This window comes from Pteropus alecto, unplaced genomic scaffold (assembly GCF_000325575.1).
Source record: "Pteropus alecto unplaced genomic scaffold, ASM32557v1 scaffold160, whole genome shotgun sequence".
NCBI classification, from domain to species: Eukaryota; Metazoa; Chordata; class Mammalia; order Chiroptera; family Pteropodidae; genus Pteropus; species Pteropus alecto.
Window position 1 is genome coordinate 983,889 of NW_006429864.1, and position 26,950 is coordinate 1,010,838.

A 26,950-nucleotide genomic window follows, 5' to 3' on the forward strand; every position below is an offset into this window, starting at 1 on the left:
TCTCTCCCCTTGCCACTCCTGTTCTCCTTCCAAGTGCAGAGCAGACGTCTCCTAGGAGGTGCAGCCTGCGGGGGCCCTCCATCTGTCATCCCTGTTGGGTCCCTGTTGGGTCTTAGGCCCAGGGTGGGGCCTTCCCACCTTCCTTTCAGCTGTGCCTTAAGGGGCCCCACCCATTCCAGGCCTCCTGAGGCTGCTGGTTTCCAGGATGCTATAGCCCTGTGTTATCTCCAGACTGGCCCCCAGCTCTTCCTGCCAAATGGAGGAGCCCCAGGGGTGGTCTGTCCGCCACACCCTGGTGCAGGGTTCGTTGGCAAGGGACCTCTAGGTTAGCTGGAAACTGCTCCTAGGCTGGGCCAGCCAGTTGCCTTTTGCACTTCCCATCCCTGGTGGATCTTCCCTGCCCTGCCTGCTTTTCCTGGAAGCTTCCAGAATTGATAGTGACCACGTGGACGCTGCCCTTGTCTGGATGTCCCTGTTCAGGCATCTCCACGGAGCTCTTGCTGGAGGGGCCCTGAAGACTACCCTGGGTGCTGCTTGGCCCACCACTCAGACGCTCACCCTGGCAGAGGCCTCTTGGGTGTCCTCACCCAACGTGGCTGCCACGGAACCCGTGGGACCTGCGGGAGTAGCAGCAGTGAGATAGGGGGTGGTCTGACATGGTCTTAAGGGTTCCAACCATTGCTAGTTACAGGCTGGACCCTGTGTTGGTGGTAACATCCAGATAACACGGCTGAGATGGCTTGGACATCCCCATTGCCCTTGTGGTGGCTCATCCTAGACTCTTGTTGTTGAGGCTGGCCATCCTGACTGCCTGTCTGCCCGTCCCTCCAGCAGCATTGTTCAGCACCTAGAACAGAGCGGCCAGCAGCAAGTGACCCTGCATTGTTTTATACTGGTCTTTCCAAGCAACAAGGTTTCGTTTCCTAATTGAGTTTAAGAAATAAACCTGCAGAGCGTCCAGTGCCTGATGGGAGCCCAGTTATTGTCTCCATGTGGCACAGAACCCTTCCTGAGTCTCAGAAGAATCACTGGTTAACATACTCGCCAGAAACAAGGCAAATTCTGCCTTTTCTTGTTGCCCCCTGTTGCCTATTCCCTCACCTGCAAGGCCTCTGGGGACATGGGAACTCAGGTTAGCTTCTTGCCACCTCCCTGCAGCCTGTGGGGCTTCACAAAGCCTTGCACCAGCCTCAGTGCTCCCTGTAGAGTGATGGGTAATCTGCCTGTGGGTTCCGACAGCTGCACAGGATGGCCCAGAATAGAGGGTGTGCCCTGGTACATCTGGCTGCCCCAGGAAGGGTGCCCTTCTGTGTATGGGGCTAGCAGGTGTGGCCATAGTTCTGGGTGAGGGCCACTGGGTCTTTGAGGGTTGGCTCTCTGGGCTGGGATTTGAACCTAGGACATCCAACTCTCGAGTCTAAACTCTCAACTTCCACCTTCTGCCATTCTCCTCCAGTATTACAATGCCTGTCTCATCTTATCTCCACTTCAGGGGACAGAGGAAGACACATTTGTGAAGAAGGAGCACTGCCTGGGAGGGGGGCTGAGGGGGCGCCCCTGGGGGCAGATGTGGGGATGGACCCTCACCTTGGCTGGGTGAGGGCTAGATGAACCATCCATGTGTGGGGCAGGTCCTTGGACACACCTATAGTCTGCAAGGAGAGGGAGGCAGAGTATAAAGCCCTTGAGATGCCCAGTGAGGGTGGGAGAAAGTCTGCTGCTGGTGGGGATGGCGCACCCCTGGTGAACTGACAAGTGCGTGCATTCTGGATAACATCCCTTCAGATGTCACAATCACTTGCTTAAGTGTCATTGTGGTCCCTGTAGTACACTGAGGAAACAGGCATAGGGAGGGGAATGAAGTCATTTCCTGTTGAGAAAGTGGTCTGGCACCTTGAAGAGTTCCCAAAGCCTGTGGCTCTAGCCCCAAAAGCCTAAAAAGTTCCCTCCAAGATGGGGAGAAAGTAATCTTGATGACTCTTAGGATCAAGCTGTATTTTTTTAATAGACTTTATTAGAGCCGTTTTTGGTTTACAGAAGAATGAACAGAAAGCACAGAGTTCTCATCTATCCTCTCACCATTAACATCTTGCATTAGCCCTACATTCGTTACAATTGATAAGCCAATATTGATAGATCATTATTAACTTAAGTCAGCAGTTTAGGGTTCACTGTGTTGTAAGTCATATGGTTTCAACAAATGCATGACATGCATCCACTGTTACAGTAGAAATAGTTTCTCCCCAAATTTTCTGTGCTCATCTCTTAATCCCTCCCACTCCAGGTAACCCCCTACCTTCTTCCAGTCTCCATAGGTTTGCCTTTCTAGAATGTCACGCACTTGGAATTACAGAATGTGTAGCCTTGTCAGACTCACTTCTTTCACTTAGCAAAATGCATTTAACGTTCCTCCTTGGCTTAAGAGCTATTTATGCTAAATAACAAGCACCAATCTGGAAGCTCCTCTAGGAGCCAGCCAGGCTGGAGGCCTCTACGTTTTTAGAAGGAATTCTACAAGTATGTTTTCAGCCCTTACTGTGTGCCAGACATAGCTCAGGGGGCTTTCCAGGCATCAGTGAACAAAACAAACCCTGCCCTCATGTTTTAATGAAAGAACTAGCAACAAGATAAATGTTAGAAAGTTCAGGAACTTCCAAGTCCACCAAAATGCGCCCTCCGTCAGGAAATCTCTCATCTCCTTCCACCTCACCCCACGTCCCCCACTTGAGGTACCCTAGCTCTGGGCTCCCCTCTCTGGCTTCGCCCTGGCACCACGAGGTTGAGAGTAACTGCGCCCGCTCCGTCAGCCCCAGCCCAAGAAAAAACTCAGATCCAGGATGCAGAGTGATTGAGTCGGATCCCACCGCCCCGCCCTGCCCCGGCTTCACTCTTGGGATTGCGCATGTGCCATAGGCGGCCGCCCGGGAGTACTGAGCACTGAGCGGCCAGGCTGACCTGCACGCAGGCGCATTGGAGGCCGCCGGGAGCGCTTCCGCCTCCCCGCCGTCGCCATGGCCGCGCCGGCTCCGGGCTTCATCTCGGTCTTCTCGAGCCCGCAGGAGCTAGGCGCATCGCTGGCGCAACTGGTGGCGCAGCGGGCCGCGTGCTGCCTGGCGGGGGCCCGCGCCCGCTTCGCGCTTGGCCTGTCGGGAGGCAGCCTTGTCTCGATGCTGGCCCGCGAGCTGCCCGCCGCCGCCGCTCCCGCCGGGCCTGCCAGTCTCACGCGCTGGACGCTGGGCTTCTGCGATGAGCGCCTGGTTCCCTTCGAGCACGCCGACAGCACGTACGGCCTCTACCGGGTGAGAGCTACGGGGGCCGCCGGGGCTCACGCGGAGAAGACTGCGTCCGGCGCCTGAGCGCGGCTACGGGGGCCGCCAAGGGTCACACCGTGCCCTCTGTCTATCTGGACGGGAGCTGGGAATGATCCGCGAGTGCTCTGAGCTCCCACCTGGATCGCACCTGCACTGCTATCTGGGTGGGCTGGTGGGGGCTTCGAAGCCCCTCTTTACGTTTCATCAGGCAGCCAGGCAAAGGGAAAGACCTGGGCAAAGGCACGGAGTGGGGAAGAGTGGAACATGCCAGAGACCTAGGGAATTCAGGCGCCGCAGCCTCGGAGCGTGCCAGCGCAGAGTTAGGGAAGGTTCAGGCCAGAGGGGTCTGGCATAGAGCCTGGACCTGTTTCCCCATCTACAAGCTGGATAAGTTTCTTGATGGCCTCCACGCAGCTTGTGCCCCGATGACCTCCAAGGCTGGTTGTCTTTGGTCCCGGGCCCCAGCGCCTATAGAATCAGAGAACACTCTCCGTTTTACAAGCAGGGAAATTGAGGCCAGGAGGAGCCGTGGTCTGCCCTGGGGCCGCTGCATCTGTGTCCACTCCTTCTGCCCTAGAGGAGGAAAACTCGCTCAGGGAAGTGTGGGAGGAGCGGGTTTAGCCAGGAACCTCAGGTCACTCAGGTTCTGGGTGTGTTGCATAGAAGCTAGAGCTGGTGATTTATTTATTTATTTTTAATAAGCAGGAAGGTTTAACGAATACCAAGTGCTTGATCCACATCATCACATGAAACCCACAATAGCCTATGAGGCAGAGGCTGTTAGTACTTCCATTTCATAGATGGAGAAACTGAGGTCAGAAGAGCAGCACGTAGCTGCCTGAGTTACCTTTTGACCAGTGGGGAAGCCTGGATTTGAACATGCCCCTCCTGACACAAGTGTATAGCTTATGTATAGGCTGGGACAGGCGGGTCAGCAGGACCTGATGGAGAGAAGAGAGGGGCTGGGTTTTATCTCCAGGGCCAAGGAACTATGGAGGCTTTGAAACAGGGCTGTGCTATGGCCAGACAGGTACAGGCCAGGGCCAGGCAGCCCCCAGTCGAGATGGACCTGAAAGACCCCCGGCAGATTGATAGTGGGATTCACGAGGATCCCAACTCACATGGGAAGTGGGTATAATGAAAGTCATGTCCTGACCTAGAGGATCCAGGTGGTCACATGCAAACCCCACACCACTGTGACCCATGTATTACTGTCGATGACACTGTCCCTCCATATGCCACAGACTCAACTGCTCTCCAAGCTGCCCATCCCTGACAGCCAGGTGATCACCATTAATCCCCAGCTGCCTGTGGAGGAGGCAGCCGAGGACTATGCCAAGAAACTGAGACAGGTGAGTTCTTTGGAGCAGCCACAGGAGACCTCATCAATGAGATGGCCACTCTCAGGATGACAGAGCAGCCTTGTGGGTGGCACTGCATGATCGTCACTGGCAGAAACTCCCCTGGGGTCAGTCAGCAGACCCAGCTCCACCCTGGACAGACCCCCTCTGAGAGGCCACAGCCCCACCCTGAGGTCCCTGAGGGTGGCCTTACCTCTCACACTCTGGTAATGGGCCTGGGTCCTCACATCGTGGAGACAGTTGTGTCCCTAGACCCTCAGCCAGTCGGGCAGGTGAAATGTGGAACCTTGTGGATTAGTCCCTTCTATGCATGTGAGGCTAAGCATTGCTATTTGTGTTACAGCTGCTTATGATTCTTTTGACAACTGGCTCTGTGTCCTTTGAGCCCCTCCCTCACAACCTCTCTCAACTATCTTCTTCCCTCGCCTAGGCCTTCCAAGGGGACTCCATTCCAGTTTTCGACCTGCTGATCCTGGGGGTGGGCCCTGATGGGCACACCTGCTCACTCTTCCCAGACCATCCCCTCCTGCAGGTGCGTGCACCCCACAGGCCCAGCTTGCACCTGAGCCCCAGGCTCTGCCATCTGGAACTCCCGGAGGGAGACCAGGAGGTGCCTACAACAGAGTTTGAGTCAGCTTCTGCCAACAGGCATGCCCACTGGTCTTAACTCTTGTGAACCTTAGTTTACCCATCTTAAAACGGGAGTCTTAAGTATCAGGGGATTAGTAGGGTGGGATGGATGTTAGATGGACCGTGCCTGACATGTGTGAGTACTCAAGAAGTCAAAGTGATGTTGTCATTCTGCCTCCACCCTGTGCCTCCCTACCCCAGGAGCGGGAGAAGATTGTGGCCCCCATTAGTGACTCCCCGAAGCCACCGCCACAGCGTGTGACCTTCACACTTCCTGTGCTGAATGCGGCCCGAACTGTCATCTTTGTGGCGACTGGAGAAGGCAAGGCAGCTGTTCTGAAGGTAACACCAAGGGTCCCATTCCCAGGAAGGTCACAGGGATGTGGGCCCAGGGATAGAATTTGACTCAGGTGCTATTGGATCCCAAGATACTTCAGTAATTTTGGGGTTGAAAGGGAGATGGAAACTTTAATTACAGGCTGGTTAGGAATGAACCATTATGAAAGGAAATTGATAAGATGAGGCCAAAGCTGTACTCAGAGGTAAATTTATAGCATTAAAAATGCATTTAAAAATTATTAAATAGAAAACTATTAAAATAACTGTAGCACTTTAGAATTAGGAAAAATGAACAATAACATAAATCTAAGAAAAGTCAGCAGGTGGAAAAAATTAAATCAAAATCAGAAATTAGTGAATTAGTTAATATTTTTAAAAGCTTAATGGTAAACAGATCCAAAAGATAGACAAACAACTGTCAAAGCTAATTAAGAAGGAAAAATATCATATGTAGGAATAAGACAGGAATAAGAAAAAAGGTATAGTTATACATAATGTTTTAGGAAAATATAAGATATTAAAAATAAACTAAATGGGAAAATATTTTAATTGCCATCATCGAAAAGATCAACAACTGTAGGAGAAACTGGAAATATTTTTAAAGATAAATAACAGTTATCCCCCAAATCATTGGGTGCAGATGTCCTCACAGGAGTGGCTTAGTTTTGGGGTTTGGGATGTAGGCTCTTAAGAGTCCAGCAGACCCATGTCCCTGCCGGTGATGCCCAGCATGGCCTCACATGGCCACCCCCCAGCCTCAACTTTCCCATCTACGTGGTGGGTCTGGAGGGGTCCGCTCCCTGTGGACTCCTTGAGAGAGGCCACCCAGAGCCTCAGTTTCCCTGACTGTAAAATGAGGTGAGAACAGAGGTGACCTCACAGGGCCATGGTCAGAAGTCAGTGACTTCTGACACAGAGTGGGGCAGGCTTACGTGGCAGAAAGCAGTGTTTATAATACCCACTCATCACGAAGTCACATCAGGGAGTCGACACACCATAGCCTGTGCAGTCAAATCCCCAGCTAAGAAGGGTTTTTACCTTTTTAAATGGTTGGGGAAAAGAATCAAAAGAAGAATATTCCTGGATATGTGAAAATTAGATGGAATTTAGATTTCATTGTCCACCAATAAACATTTGTTGGAACACACGCGCCTATATGTCGATATGAGCTGAAATAGTGACTCTCCGGTCTTTGCAGAAAAGGTGTGCTGACCCCCATGTTATACAGTCACAGATGATAGAGGGGGAGGGACCTGTCCCTGTTGACTGAAGCCAGGGCAGCTGGAAGGGTGACATCACATCTCGAAAGTGGGAAAGTTTAGTCCATGGTGGGCCTGGGAGCTCTGAGGGCTGCTGGGATGCTGTGGGCCTCACACACCTGTCCTCTCCATGCAGCGCATTTTGGAGGACAAGGAGGAAAACCCGCTCCCTGCTGCCCTAGTCCAGCCCCACACTGGGAAACTCTGCTGGTTCCTGGATGAGGCAGCAGCCCGGCTCCTGACTGTGCCCTTCGAGAAGCATTCCACTTTGTAGCTGGTCCTGAGGAATGCCACAGCTGGGACCATATACAGCCTGAGGGAGCTGGGACCTTCCAGGCTGGGCCCCTCCATCGCCACGCTCCGGGCTTCATTTTAGAAAAGCCACGTGGTGCTGACAGGGTCCAGTTACCAGCCCTGCCCTGGGGCTCAGGCCACTGGCCCTGGCTCTGGGCGACCCGATATTAAAAGGACCATTTGCTTCAAGTCTTCACTGTCTTGTGGTCCTTGGTGGGCAGGGGGATCAGGGGTGCCTAGGCCGACCCGAAACCCTGTCCTAGCAGGTGGAGGACAGGGATGGGGACTCTCAATGAAGAAACTCATCTAGAAGTATGACAGAATTTATCATCTCACAGCCCTGTAGGCCAGAAGTCTGAAGTCAAGGTGGTTGCGGCGTTGGTTCCTTTAGGAGGTTCTGAGGGAGAGTCTGTCCCAGGCCTCTCTCCTGGCTTCTGGGGGCTACCAGCAACCCATGGCTTGTCAGCGTGACTCCAGTCTCTGCCTCTGTCATCACGTGGCCTTCTCATGTGTCTCTCTGTGTCCTCTTCTGCTAAGGACACCTGTCATTGAAAATAGATAGGACCACCCTAAATCTAAAATAAACTCAGCTCAACATCCTTAGCTAATGATATCTGCAAAGACTCCTTATTCCAAATAAGGCCACATTCTGAGGTTCCAGGGGTTAGGAGGTGGACAAATCCTGTGTGTGTGTATGTGTGTGTCCCAGTTCAGTGGCATTAAGTACATTCACATTGTTGTACAAACGTCACCACCATCCATCTCTAGTGCTGTTGATCTTTTCAAACTGAGACTCTGTCCCCATTAAACACTAACTTCCCATTTCCTCCTCTACCAGCTTCTGGCACCCACCATTCTACTTTCTGTCTCTATAGATTTGACTGTTATGGGGACCTCATATAAGTGGGCTCATACAGTATTTGTCCTTTTGTGTCTGACTTCTTTCACTCAACATAATATCCTCAAGGTTAATCCATGTTGTCACATGTTATAATTTCCTTCCTTCTTAAAGCTGAATAATACTCCGCTATGTGGATGGACCACATTTTGCTTCTCCATTCATCTTTTTGATGGACACATGGGTTGCTTCCATGGTTTAGCTCTTGTGAATGATGCTGCTATGAACATTAATATACAAATAGCTCTTTGAGACTCTGCTTTCAGTTCTTTTGGGGATATACCCAGAGGTAGAATTGCAGGGTTATATGGTAATTCTATTTTTAATTTTTTGAGGAACCTCCATACTGTTTTCCACAGTGGCTGCACCATTTTATTTTCCTACCAACAGTGCATGAGGGTTCCAATTTCTCCATATCATTACCAGCATTTTTATTTATTTTTTTTCTAATAGTGGCCTGTGGACATACCTTTTTTGGGGGACACACTTCAACCCACTATACATTTGTTCTGGCCGAGTTCCCACTGACACTTAAGGCCCATCACAACCGCTGCACCCTGCCCTGCTGCAGGCCTACGCAAAGCCTGGAATGTGCCAGGGTACCTCTGCAGTCTCAGCTCTGCCTGGGCCCACTGTCAGCTTCTTGGGCTCCAGGGACTTCAGTGGGGGAGGCTGGTGACCATAGTGTGGGAGCTTTGCTGAGCATGGGGGTCGAGGTGGGAGTTGTGGTGGGGTGGGGATGGGGGCTTTGCAGGGGCTCCGAAGGGGGCATGGGAATTGAACCTTGAAGCTGAAACCACAGGAAGTGAAATTTCCTTCAACGTCTTGTCAAGATGAGTCACTCAGATGTGAGAGTGAGGAAGTGAGCCGAGGCCTTAGGGGAAACAGGTTGAGAAAAGCAGAGGAAGGAGTTGGAAGGAAGGCAGCCGAGCTGTGGGCTTGGGCAGGTGCAGGTGGCTGTGACCCCTAGAGCAGAGGACAGGGCAGGGGCGCCCAGAAGCAGAGGGAAAATCACGAGGCAGGCATGGGGACCCCACTGGGGGGCCCTGCCTGGGGCATGTCACCTCCTGCCCCCCTCTCACTGTAGCTGTAGCTGTCCCTATGCCAGATCTGCCTGTGGCTCCCTTTCACTTCTAGTGAAACTCACCCTTTTTACTGGCTCATAAGCCTCTGTGTGGCCCCTGCAACCCCCACACTCCTCTCCTAACATCTGCCTCTCACTCACCCTCTAGCCCTGCGGTCCCCAACTTTTTGGCACCAGGGACCAGTGCGCCTATGAGAATCTAATGCCTGATGATCTGAGGCAGAGCTGAGGGAGTGATGCTAGCGCTGGGGAGCGGCTGCAAATACAGATGAAGCTTCACTCATCGTCCGCCATTTACCTTCTGCCGTGCGGCCTGGTTCCTAGCAGGCCACGGACTGGTACTGGTCTGTGGCCCAGGGGTTGGGGACCCCTGCTCTAGCCCACACACCTTGTGCTGGTCTCACCTTAGGGCCTTGGTATGTGCTGTGCCAGCTGTTGGTTCTCTGTCCTCCTGCTTTTTGCGTGTCGTGGGCCCTTGCTTCCTTCAGGTCTTGGTGCAGTGTCTCCTCCCTGACTCCTCCCAATCCTAGCATTTTCTACCCCTCCTGTTCCCTATTTTTCCCTTACCCTTATCATTGTCTGACAGTTTTGTTCGTGTACCTACCAATGGTCCATGGGGGCAGCTTCGGGGTTCTGAGTGGGACTGGAGAGGGTCATTGAGTGATGAGGCTGGGGCCTCCATGGGGCTAGTTATTTCCTTGGAGGGCACTGGGGAATTTCAGGAGGTGTTAGAGGTCAGGGCTGAGAATTTGGGGTGTGCTGGTGGTGGGGAGCTAGGGCCTAGGAGAAGGGGCATCTTCGAGAGTCACTTAAAGAGTGACATGGAGATTAGGTGATTGCTTGAAGAGGGTGTTAGGGGTGAGGAAGGAACGAGAGCCCCCCTCAAGTCTCTATGCTCCCCACTGGGCCCCCATTCCATCTCCTCATCTGGGACCCCAGCACTCGCTCCCCCAGCCCCAGCATTGACCCCATGAATTAGGGGTATCTGTCCAACTCTGTCACCCCAGCTTGGGGGCTTCTGGGGGCTGAATCCCCCCAGCATTGGCCAGCATGGGGGTGCACAGTGGGTGTAGATGCCCATCCTCCTTCCCTGCCCCCACACACCAATAACTGGTCACCTGGTCCTGCCAGATGTCTGCCCTGCAGCCCTCCTCCAAAGCCGGCTAATATGTTGTCTCTTGCCCCGGGGCTGCCCCAGCAGCCCCTACAGAAACTAGTAGTTCTGGGGACCTTGGCCCCAGGGGAGTTTAGAGGACGCAGGTGTAGGGTGGGGCAGGGCAGTGGGCTGGCATCTTCCCCACACACTGGTGCTAAGCTCTACCTCCTGACCCGAGGTGCTGGTCTCTGCAGCATCCAGGAATCTGTGGGGAGGGTAGGGGTATCTGCTTCACTCTAGAGGAGCCGGGACACAGCAGCAGAATGGGCGGGAGGTCCTCGAGCCCCCTGGACAAGAGGCAGCAGCAGCACCTGAGGGGTGAGCAGGTGTGGGGAGGGGTGGGCGTGGGGAGGGGGGCTTCAGGGTTGTCAGATAAACAGGATGCCTTATTAATGTGAATTCCAGATAAGCAATGAATAGATTCTTTAGTATAAATATGTCCCAAATTTTGCATGAGGGCATACTTATGCTAAAATATTATTCCTTATTTACCTGAAATTCAAATTTAACTGGTGTCATGTACTTTTATTTGGTAAATCTGGTAACCCACTCAGGGCATGGGTTGGGGTGGGGGTATGGAGCCAGGTGGGAGGTGCCCCGAGTCCAGCAAGATCTTGTGGGATGATCCTTCAAGGTGGGCAAGGACCAATAGACCCCTCTATGTGGTTTTCTGGGACAGACTGATAGTTCCTGATTTGAGACAAAGAATGGCCAGTGCCTTCCTTACTCCATACATAGGGTTGAGTACTTACTGTGTGTTGGACACTGGGGATATGATAGGTTCATGATCTACACAAAGAAGGAAGGTCAAGTTATTAGATGAATGGATTCAATAAGCTACTCTATGAATGTCAGGATTTTTTTCCGGTAGTGACTTATTAAACAAGGCAAGGATTTATTTATCTCTCCCATAGAGGGGTACAGTGGCAGGCAGACTGATAAAAGTTAGATAATCCAATTCCTTCTATCTCATGGCTCTACCATGCATGTCTTCTGTGCCTGAGGTCACCTCATGGCTCGTAAAGGCTGCTGAAGCTCCAGCCGTTGGGTCCACATTCTCAGCAGTGAGATAGACTGTATATTTCACATACAGTTAAGTGCATGCATCTTAGGGGAACAACCTGAAGAACTTTAACACTTGTGTGATCACCTCTTAGGTCAGGATACAGAACACTTCTATCAGCCCAGAAAGTTGTCTTGTGCTAGAGTGAGGCTTTCAAAAGATTATGATAATCTCCCTAAGTAAGGGGCATGAGGAAACTTTTGGATGCAATGGAATTGTTCATTATCTTGATCACGGTGGTGGTTTCTCAGATGTGGACCTGTGTGAAAGCTCGTTAAATTCTACACTTTATACAATTAAAGTTTGTTGTGCATCAGTTATAAATTAAGCTAGAGTCCCTTAACTTCTCCCCCGCCCCCACCCTGCTTTCACGTGGATGGAAATAGACAGCGGAGGATTAAGAGTAAATGGAGTTCGGAGCACATCTTGTGGGGCAGCTTTTGGGTTTGGGGTGAGGGTAGAAGCCTAGGAGTTGCTTCCCTCCTGTTTTGTCTTCCCCTGGCAGATGGCCTGATTCAGCCACCTCACTGTCCCCTTGTACCTGCAGGCCAGGTAGATGCCCTACTGAGGAACTTCCTGCCCAAATACCGTGTGCAGCTGGCAGCTTCGGTCCTGCGGCAGATTTCCAAGGAGCTGGGCCCCCAGGAGCCGGCTGGATGCCAATTGCTGCACAGCAAAGTGGGTACCACAAATGGAGGGGGCAGCTGAGTGAACAAAGCTTCAGAGGCCATTGTCCTTGCTGGTGTCATGAACTGGGGTGACTATTACATCACTGGGCATTTACTACATGGCATGTCCTAGGCTAGATGCTGGGGACAGCAGAGACTGAGATAGATCCCACTCTGCCATCCAGGGCTCATGTCTGATTGGGAAAAATGACCCCAAACAAGTTAACATATCATGACACGGGATAACTTCTGATACGTACTAGGAAGACAACGGGAAGAGTGCCATTGGGGGTGGGCTGTTGGGGTGCAGGGGACCCCTCTGAGCTGAGATGTGAAGGATGAGGAGTCAGATTTGGAGCCCAGAATGTGCAGAGAGCACAGCCAGTGCAAAAGCCTTGAGGTTGGAAGTCTTGCCCTGTCTGAGTGCCACGCTCAAGGGCACAGCACAGCCACTGGACACCACCAAGTTTTTGCATGTGTGGTGTCCTCTGCCTGGTGTGCTCTCCCTGTTCCTTCTTGTACTTTGGCTGCCTTTCTTTCAAGAAAACTTCCTTAATTACCATTATCCCTACCTGAGTCAGGAGCCTCCTCTGGGACCCCCATCCTATTGCTTCTCCAACAAAGCCCTGGGTCACACATTTGTCACCTCCATGGATCTGTCTGCTCTTTGAGGGTAGGGGCCAAACATTGACCCACACCTGGACTCTTCATGCCCATATGGTACCTGCACATAGTAGGAAGAGTTTGTGGATGGAACAGAGGAGCCTAGAGCTACCCAGCCCCAGCTCCACATGTCTGCTGAGCTGGCAATGGCACCCGGGGCCTCCATGCATCCAGCACAACTTACGCAGTTCTCACCAGCCTGGGAGATGGGTCTTTGACTAGCAAGGAAACTGAGGCACAGAAAGACAAAGCTACCTGCCTGGGGTCACACTGCCAGCAAGATGCAGAGGCGTGATTTGATCCCCGAGCCCATAATCCTTACTAACACTTGGTCCCCTGCCCCATCTGGGCTCTGAGATTCTCCACCTCTCTCAGATGCCTCTTCTCCCAGCTGCACCTGCCCTGCAGTAGAAGCTCCCTGGTGCTGTGGACACAGAACCCCATCCTACCCAGGACTCTCCCTGTCCTACTTGTGGCATCCTGGGGCCCTGGAGTCACCCCCACCTGCACCTTTCACCACCTGCTGGTTCCAGCCACCTGGGCCAGGGCACAGCTGACGTTGGGTTTCAGGCAGCATGGAGGGACTTCCCCTCACTTCAGTTTAAACATTTTATATAATACTTATTTTATATATTTATATTTTATATATAATTTCTATAATAACATTTTAAGAATACTTTTATGAAAATTCTCAGACTTAGGAAAAGGTATGGAAAATTGTTAACAAATACCTGAGTTCCCACCATCCCACCAAAGAATCAAAATATCTCAAATACAGTTAATTGATTCATTGACTATTTATCACATGCCAACAGTGCATCAAGCACTGCCTTAGGACCCAATGATGACACAAAACACAATTCAGGTGGCCAAGCAATGAGAAGAGTGGCAAAAAAAAATAAAACAAATATTCTCCCTGCCTGAGGGCTTGGTTGGTGGACAGAGGACTGGCTGTTCCTCACACAATTAATCTATACCCACTCCATGACCCAGCAACCCAATTTGTATTGGTTAGCTAATGCTGTGTGATGATCTATTACAAATTAGTAGCTTAAACCAACACACATGTATTATCTCACAGTTGCTGTGGGTCAGAAATCTAGCTGCAGCTTCTCTGAGTCCTTTTTTTCAGGATCTCTCATGGGCTGAGACGTTGGCCAGGGCAGGGGTCTCATCTGAGGCTCAAGTGGGGGAAGTGTACGCTTCTGTATGAAGTGGGGATGACAAGAGATTCTGCCTTCCAGGGCTGTGGGGAAAATTACATCAGTTTGTATTTGGAATGGCCACAAACAAGAGCATGTTTTAAGTGTGCTTGATAAAGGAGTGCCACATAGCAGTGCCTAAGCACCCTGTACTTAGTGGCACCTGGAATGCAATGGGAGCTGTCCAGGCGGTCTGGACACTGGGACACTAGCCCATGCCCTTGACATCCAAGGGCCCCTTTTCCCACAGAAGCTGCCACGAGTCCGAGAGCACCGAGGGCCCCTGACCCAGCTTTGGGGCCAGCCACCCCAGTGGCAGCCAATCTTCTGTGTCCTGCGTGGGGACGGCCGCCTTGAGTGGTTCAGCCACAGAGAGGTGCGTAGCCTGTGTCCCTTGGGCTTCCAGATTCTCCATCCCGCCCTTCCCAGTGTGGGTTTAGGGTCCCTCCTAGCATAGCCCCGCTCCTTTCTTCAGTCATCTAGCCTGAATCAAGGGTCCCTGTGTGCTCAATCTGGGGATGGGGGGAAGGCCAGCTCATGCTGTGCCAGGTGAGTAAACTGAGGCCCAGGGCATAGGGAAGGGATCACTCATGGTTGTCAGCAGAGCCAAGGTTGAAACTAAGCTAGGCCTTTTCATGTCACGCTCATGTCCTGCTTCCTGGCTGGGGGATTCGGGCAGGTCACTTGTTGCCCTGGGGTGCAGTTTCTACCTTTGTGAAATAGGATGATGATGGTCTACGAGACAAAGGGCTGTGCGGATTTGATGAGATAATCCTCACACAATGCTGGGGACCGGCCCAGAACATAGTGGAGAATGGGTACTCAACTACGGGGGAGGGAGAAGGAAGGGGTGGAGGAAGGGAGGGGAGGTGGAGGATTTCCCCAGCTAACCTGAAGCTTTCCCTTGACCCTACACAGGGACATGGAAGTGACAGTTTAGACCTGTCCCAAGCTAGTGTTTTTGGACACCTTTTGTAGGAATATGAAAATGGGGGCCGTCCCCTGGGATCCGCAGCCCTGACGGGGTACACTGTCCTGACTTCCCAGCGTGAATATCTTCACCTGTTGGATGCTCTCTGCCCAGATTCCCCAGGTAAGGGCTCCTGGGGACCCCAAAAGCAGGTTTCTCTACTTCAGTGCTATTGACACTGGGGTCTGATCATTCTTTGCAGTGGGGTGGCCCTGTGCACTGTAGGGTATTGAACAGCATCCTAGGTCTCTACTCACTAGATGCCAGTAGCAGCCCCTACCTCAAGAGTGACAACCAAATATGTCTCCAGACATTGCCAAGTATCCCCTGGGGGGAGGGGTCGGAATTGTTTCTGGGTGAGCACCTTAGCTCTAGAAAGAAAAACACCCACTCTCATCAGAGTGAAAGAGGTAGGTCACCAGACCAGAATCAAAGTAAAGGGTAAAAATAATAAAACCTAGTGTCAGCAAGCATGTGGGGAGATGGGCACTGGTGGGTGGGGAAATCACACAGACTTGTCGCCAGGTGTATTGTTCAGTCCAGCGTGTCCAGAAGGGTTCTCCCTTCCTCTCTTCTTCTATTCCTCTTTCTCTTGCTCCTTCCCTACTCTCTCCTCCTCCTTCTCTCTCTCCCTCCCTTCCTCCTCCCCTCCTCCTCTTCCCCTTTCTTTCTCTCCTCCCCCCTCTTCCACCTTCTCTCTCTTTTTGTAATTCCCTCCTTCCTCACCTCCATTACCCCTCCTTCACCTCCTCCTTCTCCTCCTCTTTTCTCTCTCACCTTTTCTCCCTCCTTCCCTCCCAAGATACTGTGCAGGAACAGGGTAAGAAACAGCATACCCGGGCTGGATGCATGTGATGAGAGCCTGTGTTATCTTATTGAGTTTGCCCAGCAGGCAGCCCTATCACTAACTACTCCATTTCACAGATGGTAGACATTGACGCTGAGGACTGTCACACAGTTAGTAAGGGGCAGAGCCAGAATTTCATCCTTCGCTTCACTGTGGAACTATCTTGCTACCAAATGATGCAAGTGCAGCAACAGGACAGTCTGCAGCAATGTTGTGGATGTTGCAAACATTGGAATCCACCCACATACCCATCATCCTTTGGGGCTGATTAAATAAATTATGACCCAGCCCTTAGAAAGGAAAGCTGTGCAGCCACTGAAGCTGTCCCACACGTATGCAAGAGGAAAGAGGCCACTTATAGACCAGAAAGCTCCATCTTGTTACAAAAATGCACCCCATGCACCTTTGTGTAGATTTTAAAACCTGGAGTAATGTCCCCCAAACTGTTAACAGCAATTATTATCCCTGGTGGCTGTGGTTGAAGGGCTGGGGTGACCAGGAAATGCCTTCTGGATTATTCCATTTTACCTCACTCTGTATGTATCACTCTGGAAATCAAAACAAAATACTGAGGATTCAGGAGACCCTAAATAAATTAACCAAAACTAAATTCACTAATTGTGTCCTCCCAACTGTTCTAGGTCATTGGTATCACTTTTAAGCCCATTTTAAAGGGAGGAAAACTGAGGATCAGAGAGATGAAAAACTGTATCCTACGCATAGAAAATGGTTTGGTGAGGTTCAAACCTGGGCCTGGTTGGTTCCAGCACCGCTCTGGAAGCAGGGCCCAGATCACATGACAACTAGGATAGGCTGTTGGTGGGTGCTCAGGCCACTGTTTTGAGAAGGATACAGAGGCTGGGAAACAGTGCTAAGTTGGATTGCTCATGTCTGCCCTGGGTGTGCTCCCCCACCCCCACCCTGCCCAGGACTGAGCTGGAATAAGGATACTGTAGCTGTAACCGTGTATTGAACAACTGCCTATACCAGGGGCTTCTCTAAGTATTTCATGGTTATTTTCTACTAGTGAATGTATGATTGTAAAGCAAATGAATGAATGAAGATGTGACCTCCTCTGTTTGCTTTCAGGAGACCATATACAAGAGGAGCCTGACCCTCTCCTGGAAACGCCAGTGAATTTCCCCCTGTTCCTGCAACACCCATTCCGCAGGCATCTCTGTTTCTCAGCAGCTACAGGGGAGGCGCAGCGTGCCTGGAGGCTAGCACTGCAGGGCGGTATTCGGCTTCGTGGCACAGGTGGGTCCTTGGGAAGGTCAGGCAGTAGTGGGGCTCTGCCCCTGCTGGCTGTAGAACCCTCTCCAAGGCTTAATTTCCTTATTTGTAAGATGGATTGTGGGAGAGACAGGGGATAGGGCTGTGATGGGGACACAGCCCTGTGCGATCTTAGCCTGGGGGATCAGAGAGGGCTTCTCAGAGGAGGGTATGTTGAAGCTGGGGTCTGAAAAACATGAGGGGCCAGCCAGGTGAAGGACAACAGGACCAACACATACAGCTGGGCAGGTTGTTGACTGAACAAACAATACCTAACTGGAGAGGCAGTGGGACTCCAGTTCAACCTGGTCTGTTACTGCTCGCAGGAGATGCCTGTTCCTACATTGTATAAAAGGCTCCTTATGGGCTGATGATGATCTTGGGGGAGCATCTCTCCTGTAGAGGGCATTTCTTGTCTGAGTCTGGAGGTGGGTGAGACCTGGGTGTTCGGGACCTGGCGAGGAGGGGGAGGGCTTCCTCTTGGGGTAATGGGGAGTCAGGCAGGTGTGAGAGGAGGGGTGGGCGGGCACTGAGGAGCTGCCCCCTAGTCCTGCAGCGAAGTCAGGCCCCAGCCGCCCGTGCCTTCCTGGACGCCATACGGCTCTACCGGCAGCACCAAGGTCACTTTGGCCATGACGACGTGACGCTGGGCTCGGACGCCGAGGTCAGTGCTGCGCAGGGCCGCACCGGGATCCCCAGGAACCCTCTCGGCCTCCAGCCACACCCACAGTCCCCTCTCCTGCAGGTTCTGACCACCGTGCTGGTGCGGGAGTTGCTGCCGGCGCTGCGAGCCAAGACCTTGCCCAGCTTGCGGGGCGCTGGCCGAGCCCGGGCCTGGGCTTGGATCGAAGTACGCATGGGGTCGCGGAGGTGGGGCAGGGACTCGCGGGGGGCCAAGGTGGGGGTGGGGGCTGGACCTGGGTGCCCAGCCTTGCCCCGCCAGTGACTGTCGCCTAAACTCTCTCCCGGTCTCTCTGCGCCTGTCTCTTTCGGTCCTCCCACCCTTCCCTATCTACTCTTCCTGCGCTCCTGGCCGGTGGCATTCCTTTGATTGGTCTGGGCAGCTCCTGGATGCCATTCACGTCGCCGTCCTGGCCCAGGCCTCCACGGGGCTCCGCGCCTTCCAGCCTGAAAAGGACGAGTTGCTCGCAGCCCTGGAGAGGACGATCCGCCCGGACGTGGACCAGATGCTGCAGCTGCGGGAGCGCGTGGCAGGGAGGCTGCGGGGTGAGGCCCGCTGAGCCTTGGTGGGGCGTGGCCTAGCTGGGGCGTGGCCTGACTGGCGGGGCAGGAACCCGAGAGGAAGAAGAGGAACAAAGTGGGTGTCAGGGGTGTGGCCTGACTAAGGCGGCGCCAGTCAGCGGGGCGCCAGAAGCCTGAGGAAGATGAGGAACAGGGTGGGTGTAAAGGGCAGGGTCTAGAATCTCCTACCAGAAGATCCAGCAGGGGCAGGATCGGAAAATAAAAGGAAAAGGGCGTGGCATAAAGGGCGTGGCGTCCAGGGCGTGGGCGTGGCCTCGGGCCTGAGACAATGGGTGGGTGGGGTTAAGAAGGGCGGGGCCGTGGAAAGGCATCCTGCCAGGCATGGAGCCGGTGAAATCCAGTCCCGAGAGCTGGGGAGGCATTGGCAGTGGCTTTTCTGATCCTGGTTGTCCAGTCAGATGGCGGAGGTGGCTCCCACTCCGCTCAGTTACAAAGAGAACCAGGGTGAAATATGGACTACTTGGTGTGCCTACTTGGTGTGCCTCCATTTCTCATCTGTAAAATGGGGTAGAGAGGGTGCTCAAAGGAGTCTGTATTGCCGTCCACTTTACCTTGCTGAACTCAGAGTCTCCCCACCACCCAATCTTCGGAGGAGACCCAGGCCAGTGTCTTCTACTCGTAGCCAAAGTCCAAGGCCCCCTGGAGTCATGCCTGCACAGAAAGGTGGATGCGCAGCTGCCCCAGGTCACATGGACGCTGCTGAACACTGTGGAAGCCGCGCTCGCGGCGGTGCAGACCCTCATAGTCCAGGGCATGGACCGCCTGTTTTGCCACCTGCGTGGGAGCCCCTCGGGAGCGCGGTTACGGAAAGAGGTGAGCTCTAGTGGGTGGGGGGTTCATCAGACCCATGGGCAGTGTGTTAACTTCATAAAAGAGTTGCATGAACCTTGCATCTTGCTTGACAAACTCTCTTTTGAAAAACTTCTGAATTTTTTTTCTGGAATGCTTTTTACTTATCGGGAACCACCATGCTATGGTCAGGGAGGCACAGTGGGAAGGAAAGAGTAAGATGACAAGAGTAGCACTTTAGTAACATCAGTCTGGAGTCAGTCTGGAGTCTCCTTCCTCCCAAACTCTTCCTCCTCCCATTCCTTTAGCCAGAGCCTACCTCGTCTCCTGAGCCAGAGAATTGTTCTCCATGCAGGACAGCACAAAACTTCTGATATTAAGCCTCCATTTCATAATCTCCGCCAGGAACTTTCCCTGACCCTTCTCTGCATCTGCCTGTGCTTCCCTCCTCATGGAGGCATTTACAAACCACTGTGGCTGATTAGTTTGTCACCCCAACTTTTCTGTGAGCCCCTTGAGGGCACAGATGGTGGTAGATTACTCTATTTTTGTAGCCCCAGGGCCCAGCACAGAGAGGTCATCAGGCAGTGATCATAGGCCTGAGTGTGCCCATTTCCCCATAGTCATGCTAGCACTGACCATTATTATATTTTCCAGGTTTTGCCATTTTATGTCTGTCACACCATACCTGACTGTTACTTTGTTGTGTCTTTTTTTTTTTTTTTTTTTTTTTTTTTTTTTTTTTTTTTTTTTTTTTTTTTTTTTTTTTTTTTTTTTTTTTTTTTTTTTTTTTTTTAAGCTCCTATGTGGGGCCTGTTTCCCTTTGTGTTTCTCTGATGAATTGTCTGTGAGGTCCTTGACCCTGCTTTTTTTATCAGCTGATGGTGTTATTCTTGCCCAATTGCCTTTGGAGCACAGGTTTACTCCTTTGGGGAGATGCCATGGGACCCAGAGCTGATGCAGACCTGCTACCGAGAGGCTAGACGGAGCCAGAGGCACCTGGGGCAGCTGGCAGCACCCTTTGGCTTCCTCGGAGGACGAAGTCTGCTGTTTGGGGCCCAGGATCTCGCACAGCAGGTGAGGGTGAATGGGAGGCTGGGAGGAAGGAGGCAAGAATAGCAGCCTCCACTGAGCAGGTGTCAGCTGTGTGCTGAGGAGATCATGATGACCGAGACAGACCGGGCCCTCCTTCACTGGACTTTCAGTGTCATGCAGACATGAGCCCATGACCAGGCAGTGACCACATGTGGTGGACAGGGCTGTGGTGGGTATGCACAAGGTGCTATGAGATTCCCCATGAGGTGTCTCTGATCCATCTCCAGGACTGGGAGAACTTCTGGAGAGGAATTCCAAGCTGGGGCAGCAGTGGGAGAAATGAGGGGTGGGGCATGTCCTGGGAGGAGGGAACAATGTGTATAAGTGCTGGCAAGTAAGAGAGCTTGTCTGCCTTTGGGGAAAATGAAACAATTTAAAAACATTGGGTTGTTGGTTTCCAGTGAGGGCAGAAAGATGGGAGATATGCCAGTGAGGTGGGTGAGCAGAAGAGTCAGAGCTCTATGTGTTTAAGAAGCCAGGCTCTGTCCCAAGGGCAATGGGGAGCCACAGCAGATGTGTAAGCAGGGGAGGGGCATGACCAAATTCAAGCTTAGGAGCCCTGCCTGCCTTGGGGAGCAGGGGCTGTTGGGGGTAGTAGTAGAGGGGGCCTGAACCAGGACTTGTGCTGTTGGTGGAGAGAAACAGGGTGTATTTTGACAGCCAAGGGGATGGGACCTGCTAATAGACATGTTGAATGTAGGAGATAGGGACCGAGAAGATCCGGTGCTCCCTGGCACAGTTATTCAGTTTGTACACTGCACAGGAGCACGCTGCTGAGGAGGCTGAACTCTGGCCAGCTCTCTGCTCCCCAGGCTGGGTATCCTGGCACCATCTTCCAGAGCGGAGGGCGATTTCTGCCCGTTTGCACATAAGTCTCCACTCACTGGATAACCCCAAAGTCCAGAGAAGAAGGAGTGCTATTTCTTGAGACAAGAATGAAATTGAAGAGCAGTGGCTGGTAGGGACAGGATGGATGCTGAGAAGGGGTTAGTTGGACAAGAAAGAGCCTGATAAGGCCACAGCATGGATTCTCAGGGGTCATCCTAGTTCCTCCTCCTGCAGCTCATGGCGGATGCTGTGGCTACCTTCCTGCAGCTGGCTGACCAGTGTCTGACCATGGCCCTGGACTGTGACCAGGCTGCCCAGCAGCTGGAGAAGGTCAGGGGGCGTGTGCTAAAGGTGAGGTCCATGGGGAGGACATGGGCATGGGCCTGGTGCTCAGATGGCTGCTGGACTTGTCACTGTATGTGTCGTGCAGAAGTTCCAGTCAGACAGTGGCTCGGCGCAGAGGAGGTTCATTCGTGAGTGGCAGCTCCGCATCTTTTTACCCTTTGTGCTGAGCCAACTGGAGCCAAGCTGCAAAGCGGTGAGCGAATATGGGACAGGCAGGCAGGTCCTTTAGGGTGACCAAGTGTCTTTGTCTTCTGTAAAGTGAGCAGAGTGCTCTCTCCTTCATAGAACCACTGTGACAATTAGAGACTTTTGTTCCTTGAGTGCTGGGGCTCCTCTGGGCTCCCACAATTGCCCTCTGCTTCTCCCAAGACAATGCTCAGTGTTTGCCACTTGAGCACTGGGGTGGGGGCCCAAGCATCACATATTAGCAGGTGACACAGTCTTCAGAGAAGGGAGGAGGCAGAGAAGGAGTGGGTCTGTGTGGGGTGCCTGGTGGTCATGAAGGCCCTCCTTGAGAAGATGACACTTGAGAAGCATCGAGCTGAAGGCATGAGCCATGTCCCAGGGAAGGGCATTCCAGGCAGAGAGCACAGCAAATGCAAAGGCCCTGTGGTAGGCCTGTGCCTGGTATTTTGGCGAAACAGTGAGGAGGCCAGTGTAGCTGGAGATCACTGAGTTAAGGGGTGGAAAAGTGATGACGGGGAAGGTCACAGGGGCCTGGCCACACAGGGTTTAGGGGCACCAGTAGGAATTGGCCTTAGGTGCTAACAGGTTCCTCCAGAGGAAGTAGCTGTGGGTGGTCCTAGCAGAGACACCGTGCTATGCCTGTGGTAGTGGAATGTGCTTTGTTTCATCAATCTGCACAGCAACCCAAGGGAAAATGGGTCGAGGAGTCCATTTTAAAGATGAGGAAAGTGAGGCCCAGGGCACCCCACCTCAGGTTCAAGGCTGGAGCTGGGACCCATGATGCAGCCCACCCCTCCAGCCTAGCACCTTACCCACCTCCATTCCAGGAGCTGTCTGAGTTCGAAGGGGATGTCCTTTCTGTGGGCAGCCCAGCCCTGACCATCGAGGGCATCTATGAGGATGTTGTCCGGGGGGTCCTGCTGCAGAGGATTGATGGAGGTGAGCCCTACTCTCTATGGCTGGTGATACCCTGGTGACCCCTGGCTGTGTCCCCTACCAGGGTCCCCATTGCCTTGCTTTCTGTGAACACTAGCTCTTTGAGGGTCTGGACTGGGACAGAGGGCATCTGGGGTGGATGAGCCTAGAGGGGCAGCTCCCTGAAGGAGGAGACATTGGAGCAAGGCTCTGAGGGGTGTATAGGAGTTCTCAGGATGAGCGGAAGGAGGCAAAACTAAAAAATTGCAGATAGACATTCACATTTAGACATTCAACAGTCACTGCCTCAGTTTCTGTTTCTGTAGGTTGACATTTAGGACCTAAGGGTTCTTGGACTTGGAGTAGGTTTCTCAGGATCTCCTGCCCTGGGAAAAGGCTCCAAAACTGTCTTTTCTCCTTCCCACTTTGTTCGCTCATGACTCAATGTCTGCGACTGCTGAGATGTGTGCATTAACTGGGGGCTGAGCAGTATGTGATGGTGATTCAGGGAATGTTACAGTACCCACGTGGCTGGTGCAGAGGGAGGAAAGGGGAACAGAAGGAGAGGAGGCTGGAGGCTGCTGAGGCAGATGTGCAGGGCCTTAAATGACAGATGGAGGAGTTTAGACTTTTTGGACAGGCAATAGGGAGTCATGGAGGGTGTGTGAGCAGAGGGCAATAGTGGCCAGACTGAAAGAGAGGAGGCAGAAGGCATGGTCCTGAGGACAAAGGATGAGCCTGAGCAGGGGCAGCCACCAAGAGGACAGAGCTCAGTCATGAGGACAAGGCAAGAGCAGAGGTGCCAGAGTAGCTGGCCTGGGGTGTCACAGAGTGCACAGGAGGGACCACAACCTGGGGATAGAGTGTAGAGAAAGGAGATGCATCCTAGAGAACATGTATTGAAGGATACAAAGAGAGAAGGGACACAGAGAGCAGTTTGAGAGGTGACAGCAGGGTTCTGAGAGCCCAGAAGCAAGGGTGAGGATGTGTGCTTGGTCTGTGGGTGGCCAAACAAAAGAATTGAGTTCCCTTAGAATAGTGGACACTTTAAATGGAAAAAGGCTGTTCTCTGATTAGGGGGAAAAAAAAAAATCCAGAAACAGGTAACCCCAGTGTTTCTGTTCCTAGAAGTTTTCCATGTCCTTAGGGGGTCTGATCTTCAATTGATTTGTGACATCTGCTTGGAGCACTATATTGGGAGGTGGAGCTGGTAGCATCTGGCTCGGTGAAGACTTTGGGGACTGGCTTGCAATGTCTGCCACAGGCACAGGCATGGAGTGAGGCTTATGTGAGCCACTTGTTTAGGGTTCCTGGTTGAGATGTTTCCTCCATCCTTTGCCCTCTTGTGGCCTCTTTGGGAGAATGCATGGAGGTCCACTGATGCTCAGGCTTCTCCAGGTGGTGGATGCAGGGGTTTATTTGTTGTTTTAGAATTGAAAAAGGCCCTCGGTGTCAGTGATGTGTCCTGCTCTCTGGATGGCTGCTCAGAAGCCCCATGGGACCAGATGTGAGCAGGTGAGGACCTCACAGGTTCTTAGGCCATGCCAATGAATTGCTGGGGCATAGGGGAGCCTACATAGGATGTATGGGATGGTTGAGAGTATAGGTTCCTGGATGGAGCAGAATCAACCTGCCTTCTAATGTGGCTGGGCTGGCCAAGCTCATGGCGAACAAGGGTAGTGGGGAGCCATGGAGTGTGTCGGAGCCACCACAGAGAGACCCTCTAAGCCCAGGCTCTGGCATGCACATGAATTTGTGTCTCATCTCTTCTGGCCCAAACCCAGTGGGGCCTCTCCCAGCATCTACTGGAAGGAGAGATTACGGTGATGGGGACCTTGGGTTCACCATGAGCAAGGGTTCTGCAAGAGGAAGCAGAGATTCTTGAGTGGCTCACAGCTCAACCCCCTTGGGAACTGCTGCTATGAGAACCTTGACAACCCACTCACCTAAATTGCTCCCACATTCTTCACGCACAAAAAGTCTGAGATAATAGACATGTGTCGTTTTTAGCTGCTAACCTTTGGGATCATTTGTTATGCAGCTATAGCTAACTAATATACTCTCCAGCAGATATGGGGCAGAATCCCATAGTCAATTGCTGCAGATAAATTGAAGAATATTCACACTTACTAGGAATATTGTGAGATTTGCAATTGACAATGAGAGATTATGGGCAGGCCCCTTAATCTGTTTAACTGGGATCTGAGCAATGATGGGTGTTTTGCTCCTAGTCTTACCCTCTAACAGGTAATGCCACAGAGGATGACCTTGTATGTGCTTTTCAGGGAAGTGCAGGTCTCTGTGGGTTAATCCCCCAATGTGAAATCTCAGGGTTTAGAGCATGTATGCTTGTCATTCCAGTAGTGATCTTCAGAGACCTCTCCACCAGCCTGGTCTCACTTGGTACCCCTCACCTCTGTGCAGGTGGCCTATTTTCCCACAGGCTGCACAGGTTGTCAGCTGACTGGGAATTTCTCATATCTTCTGGGTGGAAAATGGTGTCTTGGCCTGATTTTAATGAGCACCTTTTCTTGGAAATGAAGATGAGCATATTTTCATGGGTTTAAGAGCTGTTTTTAACTCTGTGAAGCTTTGTTCCTCTCCTTGGCTCACTTATGTTCTGGGTACTTATAAATTTCTATTACGTTTTTATTGCTTATCTCTCATTTATTGGCATTTGTTATGTGCCAGGCATTTGATGTGTTAGATATATTAGCATCCTTATGACACTTTCTATTTTACAGATGAGGAAATTGAGGCTTAGAGAGAGACTTGCTTCAGGCTGCCAGGCTCCTGCATTGAGGTCCTGCCACTCTGCCCACTGCTGTCTCCAGGGACATTACGAAGCTTAATCTTTGCCCACATACATCTTCATTACCAACGGATAAACATCTACCAGTGAACTTTCTGAGCCATACACATCATTTCAAGGCTTTTATAACCCCCTCACCTCCACTTCACTCCTTTCCAGGAACACTGTACCTTTTTTCACTCCCACCAGTAGTATTTGTGCATATTCTTCATATCCTTTCCAAACACTAGGAATTTTCATAAAAGAAAAGTCAATTTGATAGACATACACACATTTCATTATTTTTATTTTGGCCATTTATATGTTTGTGGGTTTTTTGTTTTTTTTGTTTTTTAACTGAATTGCCCATTCATGATTTTACCTACATTTTACTTCAGGAGATTTTATCTTTATCTTATTAATTTCTAATAACTGTTTATATACTAAGGATATTAATACTTTGTTATCCAGGTTAGGTATTTTTTTTTTACTGTTTGCTGCAGGCCTTTTGGGTTTGCTCACTCCAAATCTTAACTTAGTATCAGGTTTCTCAGCTGAGAGAAACTTGACTTCCCTCTGCTTGCCAGAAAAGTCATCTGTGCTTTTAAGGTTGGCAGCTTCTCCACATCACAAGCCTCCCAGCTGCTTCCGGACCAGGTTCCGGAGGGATTTCCCCAACGCTCTTCTTGGTTCAGCCTTCAGAAGGGACCTGCACACTCCACGGAGATGGTTTCCTCCCATTTTTGTCCTGGGAGTTTTCAGCCTCCCGCAAGAGAGGCTGATTTTCCCCCTCCAACTCCATCTTTTGAAATGTATTTGCATTTCATAGCTCACTCTAGCTGGCTTCTTTTGACCCTGGATATAGACATTATTCTGGAAATATTGCGGCAACAAGAATTGTCATTCTGCCTACTTTGAGAAAACCACTGCTTGCCCCAGGGTCTAAATCCTTCTAGTCTTTTCTCAGTGTATCAAGGGACAGGATGTGCTTGTCACCCTGTTTTTCTTCATTAGTATGAAAGATTTTTTCTTGCCAGAGGGTAAATTTGTTTTTCCTTTTTTTTTACGGAAAATATCAAGCACACCCCAAAAGCAGAGACCTCCTGTGCCCCTATTGACATTGACCAAGTTTGGCCCCATTCCTTTTCCTCCACTCAGAATTAGTCATGTAACCAGTAAAGATTGGGCTGCATTTCTGAAATATTCAGCCAAAAACTTAACTTATGCAGATAATTACTGTAGGAAAAAAAATTGGAAAATAGAAGCCAAGGAGACAAAAGTAATTGGAGGAATGGGATGGACAAGAGGAAAAGCATAGAGACAAGGAGTATCAATTACCCCCATACACATGCTGGGAGATTTGGGGCTTTTCTAGTCAAGCTCATTGCCTCATCTTGCTTTGTCCCTTGATGGACGGCCAGGACACATAACCTGTGCCCTGGATTTTACTTAACAATATTAACACCCTGTTATGCACACATTAATAAATATATATCTGAGCATCATTCTTAAAACATCATTTTTAAGAATGATCCCAACATGATCAATTAGAAAATACATTTGAGTATTAGAAAACAATCCTCTGGTAGCATTTCTATGGAAAGGCTCATCCTGCCTCCATAGTGTGTGCTCAGCACATTCAATCATCACCTGGCTCTATGCTCAAGCTAACCATGTGGGCTCACTATGATCCCATAACATAGATGGACATAATGAGACTC

The 26,950-nt window shown here is 51.4% G+C and overlaps 2 protein-coding genes across 2 annotated transcripts; both read left to right on the forward strand.

The window, feature by feature from the left end:
• The first annotated feature begins 2,936 nt into the window (after nucleotides 1-2,936).
• PGLS (6-phosphogluconolactonase) lies at nucleotides 2,937-7,390 on the forward strand. The gene is made up of 5 exons (XM_006904282.3): nucleotides 2,937-3,299; nucleotides 4,556-4,663; nucleotides 5,103-5,204; nucleotides 5,504-5,644; nucleotides 7,037-7,390. The coding sequence occupies exons 1-5, from the start codon at nucleotides 3,012-3,014 to the stop codon at nucleotides 7,172-7,174; spliced, it is 777 nt and encodes a 258-aa protein (XP_006904344.1). The 5' UTR covers nucleotides 2,937-3,011; the 3' UTR covers nucleotides 7,175-7,390.
• A 3,107-nt stretch (nucleotides 7,391-10,497) lies between these two features.
• On the forward strand, nucleotides 10,498-26,734 carry FAM129C (family with sequence similarity 129 member C). The gene is given in 14 exon segments (XM_025043857.1): nucleotides 10,498-10,650; nucleotides 11,943-12,073; nucleotides 14,179-14,304; nucleotides 14,907-15,021; nucleotides 16,835-17,002; nucleotides 17,566-17,867; nucleotides 18,082-18,244; nucleotides 18,903-19,093; nucleotides 19,988-20,146; nucleotides 21,227-21,343; nucleotides 21,423-21,530; nucleotides 22,351-22,462; nucleotides 23,870-23,953; nucleotides 25,751-26,734. Coding segments are annotated over 14 exon segments (2,139 nt in total). The 5' UTR covers nucleotides 10,498-10,595; the 3' UTR covers nucleotides 26,059-26,734.
• Nucleotides 26,735-26,950: the final 216 nt, after the last annotated feature.